A 16,149-nucleotide genomic window follows, 5' to 3' on the forward strand; every position below is an offset into this window, starting at 1 on the left:
CCAGACGCTAGCTCATTAGCTCAAACCTCTGAGGCCCATTTCACAGATGGGGGAGGGGGAGGGACCCATGAAGTGACATGTTAAAGGTTAACCACATGGTTCTTTGTCCCAAACCAAGCCTATCTGGCCTGGCCCCAGAGACTCTCATGCCCCCGAGACCTGTGGGACTGGGCTTTAGTCACCTGTAGCTCCAGGGTCAGTTGTTCGGCCGGCATGGAGCAGGTGCTTCTCAAAGTGGTTGCTGAGGAAGATGAGGACCCGGCAGTTGCCGAAATCCCCAGCCCCGGCTTCCTGATGCCCTGGCTGCGCAGCGTGGTGTCGTGGAATCCAGCAGACGTGGGCTGGAATCCTGGTTGGATCATTTACTTGCTGTGTCCCATGGCCAAATTACTTCATCTCCCAGAGCTTCTTTGTCCCCACCTGTGGAATGGGGCTAATGATAGGACCTGCTCCCAGAGTACCAAGGGTTAAATGAGACACCATGTGCAGAGAGCTAAGGGGGCACTTAGCACGTAAGTGTGCCTGAAATGGCAAGGCTGTCACCTTCGCTTTCATCATTACCCACTTAGACAGTGGGTGACATTGGAAGTGCTGGTCTAAACAGCAGTCGTGGCTACTGGAAGGTGACCCAGGGCTGGACTTGAAGAAGCAGCAAGAAAAGAGGAGGGAAGACTTGGAGGGAAAGCCCAGGCCGGCTCCATGGCAAACTTTCTGGTCTGGCCTCCAGACATGCAAGGGTGGGGCTCCACGACCTCTGAGGGCACTGCGGCTCTAAAAGCCTCACACGTGACAAGGCGGGGGCCCCGCCAGGGAGAGGCCGCAGGACGGGGACAGCCCGGAGGAGCAGGTCCGCGTGAGGGTGGCCCTGAGCCGGGGCCAACAGCCATCCGTGGCTCTGAGAACATCCCTGCTGACACTGTGCCCAGCCCACCCATCATAAGGTGGAGCCGTGGAGGTTTGGGGACAGGGGCACCAGTTGTCCTCAGCTGTCCCTGCTGGAAGGGGGCTGCTTGGCTGGGGAGGCGGGACGGGGTGGAGGGTGTGTAGGCTTTGCTGCAGTTGGGCTGGGCTTACAGCAAAAGTGTCTCTCCCTCTGGGCAGCGGGAAGGGGCCCCCAGCCCCCGGCACTGTCACCCTGCCCAACTCCGGAGGAGCCCCCCATGTTATGAATATGGAATAAACCTGCCAACCCCCCACTAATCTCCTCTTGTTTTCCTTTCTGCACCTATTATTAAATTCCATCTGTGTCTGGGCAAATAGAGACCGGGTCCTCTCTCCAGTGCCCAGAGGGCAAACTGAGGCAGAGGAAAGCTGGTGACTTGCAACCAACCGAGAGTCACTGCAGTTCTGGGGGGATCTGAGGACGGAGGGTACACAGACGACCCAAGTGTGCCCTTGAGAATGGAATGGAAGTGCACCCGGGCCCCACACTGTCAGTAACCCACTCTCCTTTCCTGCATCTCCTCTCATCGGCCCCTTTCAGGACCCCTGCAGGGCAGGCAAGAAGGAGAACTAATAGGCCCTGTCCACAGGTGAGGAAATTGAGGCCCCTGGAGGAGCCACGCTGTGTCGAATGCTCTTATTGAACACTGTTTATTTTTAATGAAAATCATGAACAGGAAACCACAAAGACAATATCTCAAATGCCCTGAACCTCCAAGAGGGAGTTGTTTTGTTCCTGGTATTTGACCAACGTCCAAGTTTGCGGGGTTTCCAGAACTTGTCAGTGCAGGGTCAGGCTCTGCGGGACCTCTGGCAAACCACAGGTGGCTTAAGGAGCGAACAGTGGGGTAAATGGTTTGGGGGCGCCCCTGCTGGGTTGGCTGCTGGTAACTCTAGCCTGCCTTCCTGCTCTCTAATCCTCAAGACCAAAAGGCAGGCTCTGGATCTCTCCGCTCACTGGGTAGCTCTGCCTCCTTCTCCCACTGGAGCCCTTTCAGCCTGGCCTGCCTCCTGCAGGTTGTGCGAGCCCAAGGCCAAGGAGCACTGGGTGCCACAGCAGGGTGTGAATGTTACCCTGGACTTGTCCAGAGCACACCACACCCGGCACCCTGCAGGTCACCATTCCCATCTGACTTCGATGCCATTTGAACAAAGGAGTCTACCCTGCTGGGGGAAAACTCCACCCACCCGCATCTCTCATCGGCTAGCAGGTAGTGCCTGCTGCTAGGGCCGCCATGAGGACTGGAAGGAGTGCAGGTAAAACACTTGGCCTGCACCGGGCCTGGGGGAGCTCTGGGAGAAGGGCAGCCCTGAGTTCTTTGTTGTCAGCATTCAGTGCTGTGCTGAGACACCAGGGGGAAGTGCACAGGACGCACGGTCCCCGCTCTCCGGGAGCGCAGACCTGTCTTCCCATCCCTCAGGTGAGGTCAGCTCAGGTGTGGCCTCCCCCAGAAGACTTCAGCCCAGCCCAGCCTAGCCTGGAGGTTAGGTTAGGACCTGGTTCCCATTACCCCTGCCTTGCTGCTCCAAGTGTGTCTGCTCCTCCAGGGGCTGAGGCCCATTAGCCAGGGGCCAAGTATGGATTGAGAGGGTCCCTGGCACATGGCACAGAGCCACAGCTAAAGAAGGGTGTAGAATGAGTGACCACCGAGCTTTTGTCTTCCTCCGGTACCCACCTGTTGCTGCTTTGTGAATGTGGGCCCGGTGCTGCATGTTTATTTTCCTGACTTCACTTAATCCTCATGAGAGCTTAGAGGGAGCTATTGTCTGCATTTTACAGGTGAGGAAGCTCTGAGATGCTTGCCCTATCAGCCGGGCTCTAACTAGAAGAAGAGAAGAGCCCTCTAATATTTACGACACAGGGATTTAGTGCCGGGGAATTGGTTTCCCAGGTGGTGGAGGAGCTGCGAGGTACTGCCTGGGTGCCGGCATTCGCAATGGGGCGAGGCGGCGGCCAACCGAGGCCAGAAGCCAGGGCGGAGCTGGGACCTCGTGGGCATAGCCTGCAGAAGCTGGACTCACTCAGGAGATGCCACCCAAGGCAGAGAGGGAAGGGAGAAATAGGGCCGGGTCAGGAGCACCAAGCCCAGAGGGCTTCCCCCAGGTCCACGGTAAGAAGTGGTCCTGAGGCTCTGTTCCAGGCCTGCCTCACTTCCACCTGGGCTCCCCATCCCCTCGCCCCAGGGTGCCCCACCTCTGCCCTCTTCACCTGGGCTCTGCCCTTCCTGCTGGCCCCAGCCCCTCAGCCCCCCCGAGTCCCAGCAGGGCGGCCTGCATCCTGGATGGGCCGTCTTCCATCCCGGCTGCTGGCCGCCAGCCACCTCCACCAGGGGCCCCGGCACACAGTGGGTGCCACATGGCTCCGTGCCAGCCCCAAAGACGCTCATCTCCACTCCCCCTGGCCACAGCGCTTCATGGTGTGCCACCGTCCCTGGCTGGCAGGCCTCACGGTGGCCACTCCCAGTTCTGCCCTCTCCCGGGCCCCAGGAGTCCTTCTCGCGAGGCACGGATCCCACGGGCCTCCCCACGTGCTGTGGCTCACCCCCACGACAGTGCATCTCCTTTGACCACCCCCCCGTCCGCTGTCAGAAGCAAGCATGTCACACAGCTGTCTGCAGCCTCTGTCCCCACTGCCCCCCGCCCCACCCTGCCGCCCCCACTGCCAGGGAAGCTCGGCTCTTGGCGAGGTCTCCTGTGACACCCAGCTGGCCATCCCCCTGCTGTCTTCCTTAGGGCCCAGCAGCATCTGGCCCAGATGTGCATTCCACGAGCTCCAGCACACGGTAGGCGCTCACTGCAGATCTGTGGAGCGAATGCATAATCCCAGGGTACTCGTCAGAAAACGGAGTCCCAAGAGAAGCCTGCTGTGTGGTATGGTTACACAGCTGGGGACAGCTGAGCCGGCCCGGGTCCCCCGCACGGCCTGCCCTGTCTCCGTCTTGCCCACTGGGGCTCAGGCCTGATGGATGGCTGAGAGGAGAGGGCGGTGGGGGGCAGGAGGCCTGGGAGCCCCATGGACCTGCCTGTAGACCCTCCCGCCCGCGCCTGTCCACCTGTGATAGATGCTCAGCTCTGAGGTTTGCTCTTGATTCCTCCCCTCTCTCTCTTTTTCTCCCCACTGGGTCTTTTTAGGCAGTAATTACAGCTGAAGTGGACAATCTGTCTTTTTATTTTTAGGCTTTGACGCTCAGACACCAGGCCCTGGACAGCGAGCATTGCCTAGAAATAGGTGGCTGACACCCAAGTGAGGCTCTCTCAGGGCTGATGGTGCACAGGGGTGGTGGGGAGGGGTGGGGTGTGGATGCGCACAACCCTGTAACAGGCTGGGACGTGGGGAGAGCCTTGCCCGGGGAGCCAGGAGACCTGGGGTCTGGACCCTTCTGCTCTGTGACCTCGGGCAGGTCCCTGGCCCTCCCCGCGCCTTACTGTCCAGCCCAGGCACAAGGAAGGGAGGCCCAGATAAGCTCCACAGGTTTCCAGATGACATCTCCAGGGCGGAGGGCCCCAGGGCCGGTTGGGAGGGGCTTTCCTGGAGTCACTGTGCTGAGAGATAACAGGAAGGATGAGCCAGCCCCGGAGAGACACCTGGACGGGGGCTATCCTGCCAATGAGTGATGGTCCTACATATTGTTAGACCTTTCCTCTCCTCCTCTGTTTCTTCCTGTGGCCCTCACATGGTCATTGTCCCTAAGTTATATCTGGGTCACCCTTCCTCCTCGGGCTGCCCTCAGTCGGCTCCCCTCCTCACGTAGGGCTCAAGGGCCACACTGTTCCACCCACACAGGCTGACAAACAGGAGGTGCCGGCCGGGGGCCTCTGGCTCCAACAGGCCCAGCTGTTTCCTCAGGGTGCCCGGGCCTCAGCCCAGCTGGCCTGACCGCCCCTCCCCTGCAGGCTGCATCCGTGACCATCTCCTCAGGGGGGTCACCCACATATCCACTCACCCAGTCATTCACTTACTCATTTGAAAACATTCGGTGGCTGCCAGGTGCTGGAGATAAGCCATGAACAGATGAGAAGCTTTCTTCCTAGTTGGAAGAACAGACAACAAAATCATAACCAAATGGAGAAGAAACTTTAGATAAAGACGACAAAAATAAGAAGCGAATGGCATTGGGAGTTGGGCAGGGCATCCGTTTCTGGCCTGGCGGTCAACTCATTCGAGCTAAAGCGGCTTAGGAAGACCATGCTGGCTGCTGGGGCGGGGGCTGGGCTCTGGTAGAAGAGGCCAGCTGCCCACCTGGGAGATCAGGAACTTGGCCTACATCATTCTCCCCCTCTGGGGCTGAGAAAGCCTCTGGGAGCTTTAGGAGAAATCCCAGCTCAAGTCCAAGATTTCACAGAGCCGAGGCCTCCCAGAACCATTTGGCTCCTCTGGGCACGTAGGTCCAGGCCTGTGATGGGGGTTCTTCCCTCTTTGTTCTTTGGGGGCTGTGTCAGAATCGCAGAGGGCTGAGCTACAAGGCTGCATGTGGAGAAAAGTCCAGCTGTGGACATGGCCCACGCCCCATGGACTGTTGGTAGCAGAGTGGGGGCCATGCTGTCCTCCCTGCACCAAGGGCTTCAGGCCTTGTGTGAACGGAGGCTCAGGAAAATGGAAGGGGACGGGTCATGAAGGATACAATTCACAGCTGCCTTCACCTCCAGGAGAAGGTGGTGGCCTGTTCTTCCAGCTTGGCCCAAGGGCAGGGGGACATTCAGGGTCTTTGAGGCCAGAGTGGTGGGAAGAGGCCGGGAGATAGGATGGGGCCCAATCCGAACAGCGCCAGGCCTGCCCCGTCCTAGGGTGCCACAGCTGACCCCGACTCCCAGCAGCAGGCGTAGTCAGAACTTATCTCTCAGGCAAGTCCCTGGGCCTCAGGAAGGGATTGGGACAGCAGGAGGGAACAGCCCATCCTCGAGGCCAAGGGCACCGGCTGAGCTCTGAGCCCGGCTGGGAGGATTCTAGTCAAGGTGGCCCCTGGACCTCCACTTGGAGTGTTGGGGTTGGAGGCTGGACAAGGCAGCTTGCAGGCTGGCACTGAGTGGGTGTCCAGGGAGATCAGGGAAGGAGGTTCTTTTGTTCAGGCAAGGCCCCCTCTCCAAGCACCACAACCACACAGCGACCTTGCATCCTGAGTCCTCATCCTGCCAGGCAAGCAATAACAGAGCAAAGAGGTATGGGGCCCTTATCCCATGCCACGTACTGTTCTGAGCAATTTAAGTGTGATAACCCTGTTAATTCTCGAAAACTGTGATGCTCCCGTTTTACAGATGAGTAAACTGAGACCAGAGCTACTAAACAAACTTGCCTGAGGCTGCACAGCTGTACATGGCAGAGCTAGAATTTGAGCCCGAGCAGCTTGTCACTGTCTGTGTTTCTAAGTGCCCATCTCCCCGAAGCCTCAGAGCCTAGGGCTGCAGCCCATATCCAAAGGTCAAGAGAAGGTGCGCGTGTGCGGCATCATAGCACGAAACACACAGTGAACGGGCTCCTGCCAGCGCCCTCCTTCTGGGGCCCCGAGTGCCCCCTGCTCCCCCAGGGAGGGTGGGGCGGGCTCACGTGGCCCTGCCTGCTGGACCCTCTGGCCTCCTTTGCTGCTGCGGGTTCTGGCTCGGGCTCTGAGCGCCCCAGCTTTCTGTCGGCTCCAGTCCAAGTTCTTTTATTAATTCCCTCACTCTCCAGCAAGAGAACTTTAATTAGCCGGGCCGATTTATCTATATAAATACAAACGGATGGCGCTCCGCGGTGGGTGGGGAAGTGGAAGGGGAGCTGGGCCAGCAGGTTGCCTAGGGCAGAGGAAGTGACAACGGCACCTTCCCAGCAACCAAAAATATGACTTTAATATCACACGCACGTGCGGCGTGCGTGTGCGCTCACCGGCGGCTGGGCAGCCCGCGGAGCCGTGGCTGGGGGCACCGCGTGTGCTGTCACTCATGATGGGAGAACACGTCTCCAGAGCTGGGCTGACTCTGACTTCTCGGGGACGTCTGAACGTCCCTCACCATGAGCGACTTTGCCGTGTTCCTGCTCATGGCAGTCGCCTCCCTCGCATCCCGCCCCAGGAGGACAGGGACAGTGTGACAACATCACCATGTTCAAAGGGCTCACTCCGGACTTCAAGGACTTCTCCCAGGCTTGGGGACAGGGGATGGGCTGATGACAGCTGAACTCCCTGTCCAGCCCTGCGAGGCTCAGGATTGGAGAACGGGTCCCGAGGATGCACCTCAGTCTTGCTTTCAGACGTCGCCCCAAAGGTCAAAGCTTTCTCTGAGCGCCTGAGGTAGCAGTGAGACGGGCAGTTAGGAGCTTGGACTAGTGACCCGCTGCCCAGATGCAAACGCTGGCTCTGCCCCTTACAGCTGTGCAAACTTGGGGGAGCTGTTTTCCAGCTCTGTGCCCCAGTTTACTCATCTATAAAATGGGAGCATGATAGTTTGCAAGGAAACAGGTTTATCACACTTAACATGCTCACTACAATACAGGGCATGTGGTGGGTGTCCCATAACTCTTTGCTCTAGTGTTGCTCACCTGGTGATAGAAGGTCCCTGTGTGGTTTCTTCCCTTCTGCCAAGGGTGAGGTCATGGCGGGTGGTGATGGTGAGAGAGGGGGACAGCGCTAATAGTGATGGTATTTCTTATTACAGTAGCTGACATTGACATCTATGGGCCACTGTTCTAAGCGCTTTCTCTTTATCATCTCATTCAGAGTCAGGAGGTCACAAAGAAGCAGCCTCTATCCTCAGGAGGCTCCTGTCTAGCAGGGGAGACAGGACCCATATGACAAGAGGCCTGAAGAGAAACAGAGATGTTGTGAACGGTGGAGAAGACAGAGGAGGGGCAGCTCAGTGGCCTGGGGTGATCTGGGACGGGTCCCCTGGAGAGGGAGGGGGCTGCAGCCAGACTCCTCCATTCTTTCCAGGAGGCTTGTGTTTGACTTGGGGGCCCCCTTGGTGAAGGGGAGGAGGGGCGGGCATAGGGAAGCAATTCTGATAGAACTTCTCACAAGGTGACAAGCTGCCTCTGGAGAAAATGCATTTCTTGTCACAGGAGGCAGGTGGGCAAGGCCTGGGGAAGCAGAGGTCCGTGACATTGTGGAGGCGATTTCAGAACTGGGTGTGGGAGGGGTGGGGGATAAAATATGACCCGTGGCTCGCTTCCGAGTCTAGAAATCTAACTGTCCAACATGTTTATAGGCACACACACATGCACATACACCCGTACACATACATACACTGCAGGCTGGTTCTGCCCAGGTGACCAGGAAGCTCAGGGAAGGAGGCTTTTTTGCTCATGGCAAAGCCCCCTCTCTGTACACCACAAGGACACAGCGACCTTGCATCCCGTGCCTTCATCCTGCCCAGCAAGCCGTACTAGAGCAAGAGCAGTCCTGGGGCTCTCACTATAGACCAGGTACAGTTCTAGACCTTTTAAGGGTGATCACCCTGTTAATACTTACAACCTATGATGTTCCCATTTTACAGATGAGTACATTGAGGCGTAGAGTGGTTAGCACAACGCTCCCGAGGTCCAAGGGCTGTAAGTGGGTGGAGCCGGGGTTCGAACCCAGGGCATTCTGTCACTATTCCTCGTGCTCCTGACTGCCTCTAGCACATGTCACCAGCCACCGCCACCATGCTAATTAGCCTCGTCTCGGGCACCGTTTCTCTGCTGGTGGTGTCAAGCCCGTTCTCTGTTTGGAGTCAGGGGCTGGGGCTAGGGTGAGCCAGGCAGTGTCTCCTGGTGGGATAGGGGATCCCGTGTCATCCTAGGGGTGTTGCCTGCACATCCCTGGGGTCAAATCTGGGCTCCTGCACTTAGAAGCTGTGGCACCTCAGACAAGCCACCTCCCCTGTCTGACTCAGTCACTCCGCTGTGAAATGGGTTGGGTGAAGATCTGGTGGATGAGGGTATCAGACGGGACTCACACGCCCGGGGGCCGCTCAACAGTACCTGGGAGACAGTGGGAGCCACGGGCCTTTCCTGGGCAGTGAGCGTCCCTGGGCTCCTCCTCTTGGACCCTGTTTGGGCCTCGGAGAGAGGCTAGCAGGGTGCTGGCCCTCAGCCACCCGGCCTACTCGGGGTCCCGGGCCTGGAGCCCCATGGAACGGCAGACATAGGAAACCCTGTGTCGTGGCAGCTTTGCTGAGCGGAGCCCGAGAGCAGCAAACTCTATTCTTAGCCAGCGTCCCATCACGTGGAGAGGCAAGCGTGTCATTAGTGGGGAGGGAGGGAGGAGGTGCTGGATTTAACCCCAAAGGGCCAGGGCGCCACAAAGAACTCAGAAGAAACCCACTAGGGAGGGAGGGATGGAAATCTGAGTTGGAGGCAAAGGGCCGTCCTGTAAGGGACACTCTCGGCGAACACCCATTAGACGCCATAGCCACGGGGGAGGAAGGTGGCCCCAAGGGGAGAGGGGTTGAGAATTCCGTGGGCTGTCACCATGTGCTGAAGGGGGCGCTCTAAGAGGATCTGCCAAGAGCCCTGGCAGGAATCAGGAGGTCAAATCTAGCCCCATCCTTACCCCCAATGGGCGTGGCTGGGGACAAGTCACAGCTGGGGACAAGTCACAGTCTCTGGCCCCTGATCTAGGTCTGAGGTATTAAACTCAAGTGTCCCTCTGCTGTGGCATTTGTGACATGGACCCAAGCAAGTTCGGAACTGAGAGCAGCACCCAAAACCCTGGTCAAACCCCTCACGGGGCTTGCGAAGAGCCAAGGCATTTATCTTTGCCCACGAGAACGCCACTGCTTCAACAGGTGTTTGTCCCGTGTTCTTACTTCATCCTGTTGAGCCCTGTGTCCATTATCCTTCTAGCATGATCTGTCAGTAGATGTAGCCATGAGGGACTGGGACGCAGGTTAGACTAGTCTGACGGCTTCGAATGGGGCAAAGCCAGATATGAAGGTGAGGGAATGGCCCAGATGCGATAGCACCCAGGGAGATGCAGGGTGGCCTGAGCATTGGGGGGTGGGCAGCCAGGGGGTGCTGGAAGGGACACCCCTGGGTTGACTCATGCCTCGGGGGGAGACAGACAGCGATTCCCTGGTTTCCTGACTGACCTCCTGTGTCTTTCCGACCTCACTTCTGTGTGCCCGTCTCACCTCACCAGCATAGCTGTTAAGCAACCCAAGGCCAGGCAGGGTGCCCTCTTTCTCCCAATCCGGGCCCACGCCAGGCATAGCCAGTGCCGCTCCGAGCTCAGCTCCACATCCTGCCAGCCCTGAGCGCACCCGCTCCTGCTGCCTCACCCCTGCCCCCTTCATGCCGGCCACTCATTTCCTTTCTAATTAATCACTGCTGGGCTCCAGCGGTGTCCTTCCCTCCCCAGCTCATTTGCCTAAAGAAATGAGTTGCTTTGTTGAGAAGAAACAAATGCTCCCCAGCTCTATTTCCTCTCTCCCCTCCCCAGACCACAGAGATTGGGGGGCTCTCTGGGATGGAGGGGAGGAGGCACTGGGCCGCAAGGAGAGCGGCCTCAGTTTCCCCATGGAAACCAGAACAAGCAATTCCTGAGGAGGCCTGAAGGAAGAAAGTGCTCTGAGGCTCAATTAGGGGTGGGAGGGGAAGGTGGTGAAGCCCAGGCCTTTTGCACACCCCTACCCGACAGGACAGAAGCGGCTTGGATGTGGCCATGTTGTTTTGTGAAGCTATTGAGCCTCGGATCCCCAAACTGAGGACAGGAACTTGTCAGCTGGCCTCCAAGAGCTGATCCCGAAACCTCATCACGTGCTGGGGGAAGAAGGTGGGGGAGATGGTATTCCAGGAGCTCCTGGAGGAAGAGGTGGTGGAGAAGGGAGGGCCTCCACCACGGAGGGGCTCCCGGGACTCAGGTGCTGCCCAGAGAACCACAAGGTGAGCCAGGCTTGCGGCTCACACCTGCCCTTCCATCCAGACCCACAGGACTGTTCCAGGTGCAGCACTCACTCATGGGCACCAGATCAGGGATGGTTCCCGGGGTGGGCTGGACTCTACCCAGTCACTGACAGGGCCTGAGGTCAGATATGCCCGGGTTCAAACCCCCAGCAGTCACGTGAGCATAGGCAAGGGCAGTGTCTCAGAGCCTCTGTTTTCCCATCTGAAGAATGGAAGTAAGAGTAGTCCCTGCCTCTCGGTGTTGCTGGAGGAATAACAAGGATCCTACAGCTCGAGCACTCAGCATAGCACCAGGTACATAGCAAGTGCCTTGTAAATACTAGTCACTAATTATTACTGTTATTATCAGGACCTCCCGCTTTAGTGTGAGGATGCCAGCAGGAGCGAGAGGCAGCTTTACAGGGCAGCCTTGAATCAACTGGATCTTTCAAATGTAAATTATGAGCAAATGGGTACTTTTCTGTTACTGCTGGTCGAGGGTGGCCCCGAAACCCCTCCTGGCTGATGGAGAGCAGGCACTGGGCCCAGCCCCAGGGCTGAGGGCCCAGCCAGCTGTCCCAGGCCGCCAGAGATCCAGGTTGCCAGCCACAGCCGCAGAGGGAAAGCCCCATCCGTTGGCCCTGGAATTCACAGTCTTAGGAATTCTGTGGCCTCGCCAGGTGCCACCGTTGTGCTGGCTGTCCCAGCCGGGCCCGTGATGGAGCATGCTGCAACTGGGAGAGACCCCAGTCCTGAGCTGGGATGTGACCAGCCCACTGGGCTGTGCAGAGCCGGAGGTGCCCCCTCTCCCCACAACTTACCACCAAGTTTGATTCTCTGGGAGCGCCCTGGACCCCCAATGCCTCGGGCTGAGCTAAGGTAAGCAGAGAACCCCTGAGGCTCTGGAACTAGACCAGAAGACGGCCAAACGGACAGATTTCTGCTGAGGAAAGTTGCATCTGGCCAGTGCCCATGAGGAAATCACATGAGGAGCAGCAGGAAGAACAGCGCTCGGACTGGGGCTCCGTTGGGGAGGGTGATGCACTCCCTCTTCTGGTCTGCTTCTCATCACCCCCACTCTGGAAGGAAGGGTTGGGATAAAGCCCCCCAATGATTTCAGATCCGCACCCACTGAAACAGCTAGAAGCTGTAGCCACAAAGGCTGAGAGAGGAAGGTCGGCAGATCTGGGGCAGAGGCTCTCTCCAGAATAGGGAGGACCTTCCTGGCTTTACCATTTTGCCAGAGGTCTAGTTGAGAGAGACCTCACGGCCATCCTCGGCAGTTAAATGTGATAGAAGGGCTGCCGCATACAGTTGGGCGGGTTATTCACTGCACAAGGGTGCCTGGCTAAAGGAGTGATTATGGGGCTGGGATCCAGCCTCACTCTGCTCACCAAGTCACACTCTTCAGCATGCAGCTGTATCTGCTTAGAGTTCAAAGGTACCACATGGGCCAGTAACAGCATGAGTGGGCTGCTCCCAGCCTCAGTTTCCTGAACTGAGACATAGGGTAATCCTTCCTCTTTCAAGCCCCCCATCCCTCAAGGGAAGTGGAGCCAGTGAGTGGTTGAGAAAATCAATACACTACAAGTGCTTTGAGCAACTTGAAGATAAGCTTCTGACAAAGAAGGACGTGATTGAAGGCGCGAGCCCTTTCTCTGCAGCCTGACAGGGATTTCGGAATGGGTGCGTGGAGGGGCAGATGCTGGCCTGTGCACACTGGCTTCAGCACCCATCCTTCCTGCTGGGCTGGGGGCCCAGACTTGTGTCTCCCTGGTTTCTGAGCTCCCTGTGTCTCTCCCAGCGACTTGCAGGGTGTGGGAGACGGCTGCACGTTCTTTTCTCAAGGAACTGAATTTTCCTCCGCTCTGTTCCCTCTACAAAAATGCAGTAGCCTGCTAAACACACCCAACTTCCGTCTGGGAGTCTGGACACCCGAGCTCAAAGCCTCGCTCTGCCGCCACTACGCGGCCACCTCTGACCTCTGCCCCTCCCGGGAAGTCAGTTTCCCCGTGTGCAAAGTGGGGTGTTAGATGGCCGGCGGGGCTCCCTCCCTGGTGCAGTCTGGAGCTGTGGACAGCTCTTCATGTACATGTGTCTACACAGAGCCCCTCTTTTGTCTCTGAAGGCAGCTGAGATGAAACAGAGTCTAATCTGTACCAGGGAGACGGGTCCCCTGCCCGAGGGGCCACGGGCACAAATTGGGCCGTCGTGTTGCATTACTTCCGCCAAGTTGGGCCCCACCATCTCACCTCTGTCCCCCCCGGCAAATGGGACAGCGAGGGGCAGACAGCACAGTGGGGGCAGGGGGCCCGTGCCGCCACCAGGCCCCCTGACTCCCACCATCAAAGGCGACGGGAGAGGGAGGGGGCCCAGCCGGGGAGCATTTTTAATGACCCCAAATCCTAGCAACTCATTACGTCTCTGATAAGGCAACGGGAGCTGTCACTCCCAGATGCAGCCAAGGAGACTCCCTAGAGAAATTTTGCCGCCTTCTTGCTAATCTTCTTATAAACATTGTTATTTATTTTTTCTTATTTTATCCGACATGTGTCAAGCAGCCCCTGCTAAGCCTGTGACATCTCCAGGGAGGCTGAAGGAGGCTGGAGGAGGGCCCTGGCCCCCCACACCACCCCCGGCCCTTGGGCAGCACGGCCCCCACGGCCCTGCTCTCTTGCTGGCTGAGGTTCTGCCCCGGCCGGTGGCTTGGCGATGCCCACGGGAGCTGGGGCTCGGGCCAGGCGACGCTAGACATCTGGGGGCTGGCCATCAGAGTCAGGGGACTACAGGCTGTTCTGACTGGGGCTGCTTCCAAGGAGAAGGAAGGGCTGCGTGCCACCACTGGCATCTGGAGCCACCCCCAGGCCTCCTCCCCGTGCGTTTGGTTAACACCCAAAGTAGCTATCACCGCAGCTGTCACCGACGGAGCCTGGCCTGGGCCCCGTGCCCCGTGCCCCTCACACAGAAGCTCTTGTTCACTCCCCATGCCAGCACCGTGAGGCTGGTATTGACATCAGGCCCATTTGTAGGTGAAGAAACAGGCCCAGGGAGGTGAAATTGCTTGCCCGAGGTTGCCCAGGCAGGAAGAAGGGACAGACTGGGATTGGAACCCCAGTGCTCAGATGACGAGTTAATGCGGTGCTCCCCAACACTCCTCTGAATGCCCCTGGAGCCCTGGGCACAGAAGGCACAGCCAGGAATCTTCTTCCCCATTTCACAGCTGCAGAAACAGGCTTGGAGGCCCTAGGACAGCTCCAGACAGCATCTCCCGGGTGTCGTCCTGTGTTACGGGGTGCTGAGATCCCAGGGGACCTCTAGCCCTCTGTTACAGGGACTAGGGCAACGCTGGGGGTGGGAAGAAAGTCACGGCACGTCCACAGGGCACAGGAAAAGACTCCAGGTCTAGGAGACCCCCTCCCAACTACAGTTCCTGGCACGCATTTGTGATACACCTTATAGATCTCTCCCAGTGGATTGTGATTAATACAGCAGGGCTGTAAAACAGTGCCTCCTGCACAATCCCATTTGGGCGAATATGTCGTTAATATGTGTGTCTTTGTATGCAGTACCTAAATTGCAGAGGGAACAAAAGGTTGGATTTGCGGCTTTCAAAACAGCCGAATTTAAGGCCAATATTTTTCACATGCCACGTTTTGGGGATCCTGAAACCAAAACAAGACACGTGTTTTTTAAAACAACATTTTATTTCTAGCTCATTTTAAGTTCACAGTAGAGTTCTAAGCACAGAGAGCTCCCACGGACCCTTTACCCAGCTCTCCCTATGCTAACAGAGCCGACAGCAGCTCACCTTCAATTTTCACCAGCTTCTCTATTGGTGAAAAGCCGTGGATTTTCATGACATGCCACTGGGGTACATGACATCCTCAGGACTTCTCTGGCGCTCTTGACCTTGATCACAGGTTAAGGTGACGTCTGCCAGGTTCCTTCACTACACAGTCACTATTTTTCCCCTCTCCATATTCTATTCTTAGGAACAAGTTGGCCAAAGCCAGCCCATACTCCAGAAGAGAGGAATTAAACTCCACCCCCTGGAAATCTGTGAATTTGTGGACAAATGTGAAAACCAGCCTAGTAATTAATAAATTGGGAGGGGAGATAGTTTGAAGCTATGCAAGCGTCCTATTTCCCCTTAAAGTTTCGCCCCCTAATTCCAGCAGCCATAGGTGGATCCAGCCCATGGCAATTCCTACCCTGGTGTTCCAACGGTGATTTTCTGCTTCCCCCATTCCTTCTACTCTATTAGTTGGAATTCAGTATTCTTGTTATTTATCATATTGCTCAAATCGTTCCAGCTTCGGCCATTGGAAGCTCTTGTAGGCAGACTCTTCTGCTGTCTTCACATGGCCCCCGTAATTGGCTTGGATATAAGCGTATCATGTGGCTTTTGTTGGGTTGTTGTTGTTGTTGTTGTTTTTAGCACTACCTCATTTTCTGAGACCACAGTGCTCTGGGATTGTCTTGTATTTTCTCCTCCCAGCCCTAGAATCCGTCCTTTCTCCAAGGACCCTGGTCCCTTTCGTTGGAAAATGGTATTTAGAAGCCAAGAGCTGGGTGCTAGGAAGGCACACGTTTTTCAAGCCCATTTTTACAGGGATAAAGCATCTGGAACTTCATAGCTGGCAATGACTAGGCATCCAACATAAGTCAGGGGTCCTTGTGCATTGATAGTTATATAGGTTTACGTAACACGCCTGGACCACCAGGTCTCACTCAGGCCTCACTGGCAGAATGACTTTGAAAGGGCGCTGTGACGTTGAGGGCTGTGGCCCTGGGTTCATGTCCACGCTGCTGGCATGACGGTGCCTTGCAGTCTGCTTTCCAGCCGGCCTCCGGAACTAGCATCTGACTTGCTCATCTGCACTGTCAGGATGCGCAAAGCCAGAGAGTTCGACACATCTTCAAAATGTCGATGAACCATTTGGGAAATATTAAATCGTGATTTAATGATTCTCCTCAGGTTTTACTCAATTACAAATTTAATATTCTTGACATTTTCCTTCACTCCTATGGAGGCTCCGAGACTTCAGACTGGGGAGACAGCCCCAGAAACTAGTGTGTGATTGCAAAGGAACCAATGTGGGCAGAGAGCCTCACCTCTCTGGTTAGCTTCCCACATACAGATCATGAACGATGAAAACACGAGAATGATGGAAAAAGGTAGAGGTAATCGGTATGAGTTGTTACCACTCTGTTTGCAGGACATGAAGAGCTTGGGCTCAGGACCCTATCGGACCTTGGCTCGAAACCTGGCTTCATCACCCATCACCTGTGTGATGGGCAAGTGGGCTCACCTCTCTGGGCCTCGGTTGTTTGTCTGTAAACTGGACACCAGTTCCCACCTCGGGGTTGTC

At 56.8% G+C, this 16,149-nt stretch overlaps 1 protein-coding gene across 1 annotated transcript in view; it reads left to right on the plus strand.

Annotated features, from left to right (window-relative positions):
- Window positions 1–213: 213 nt before the first annotated feature.
- PCBD1 (pterin-4 alpha-carbinolamine dehydratase 1) overlaps window positions 214–16,149 on the plus strand; it is a 166,691-nt gene continuing 150,755 nt past the window's right edge. Inside the window, exon 1 of the mRNA XM_028109750.2 lies at window positions 214–352. Coding sequence (XP_027965551.2) covers window positions 214–352 — 139 coding nt within the window. The remainder of the gene's footprint in view (window positions 353–16,149) is intronic.

The sequence above is a fragment of the Eumetopias jubatus genome, unplaced genomic scaffold (assembly GCF_037043125.1).
Source record: "Eumetopias jubatus isolate StellerSeaLion01/CBP00866 unplaced genomic scaffold, mEumJub1_p1.0 scaffold_17, whole genome shotgun sequence".
NCBI lineage: Eukaryota > Metazoa > Chordata > Mammalia > Carnivora > Otariidae > Eumetopias > Eumetopias jubatus.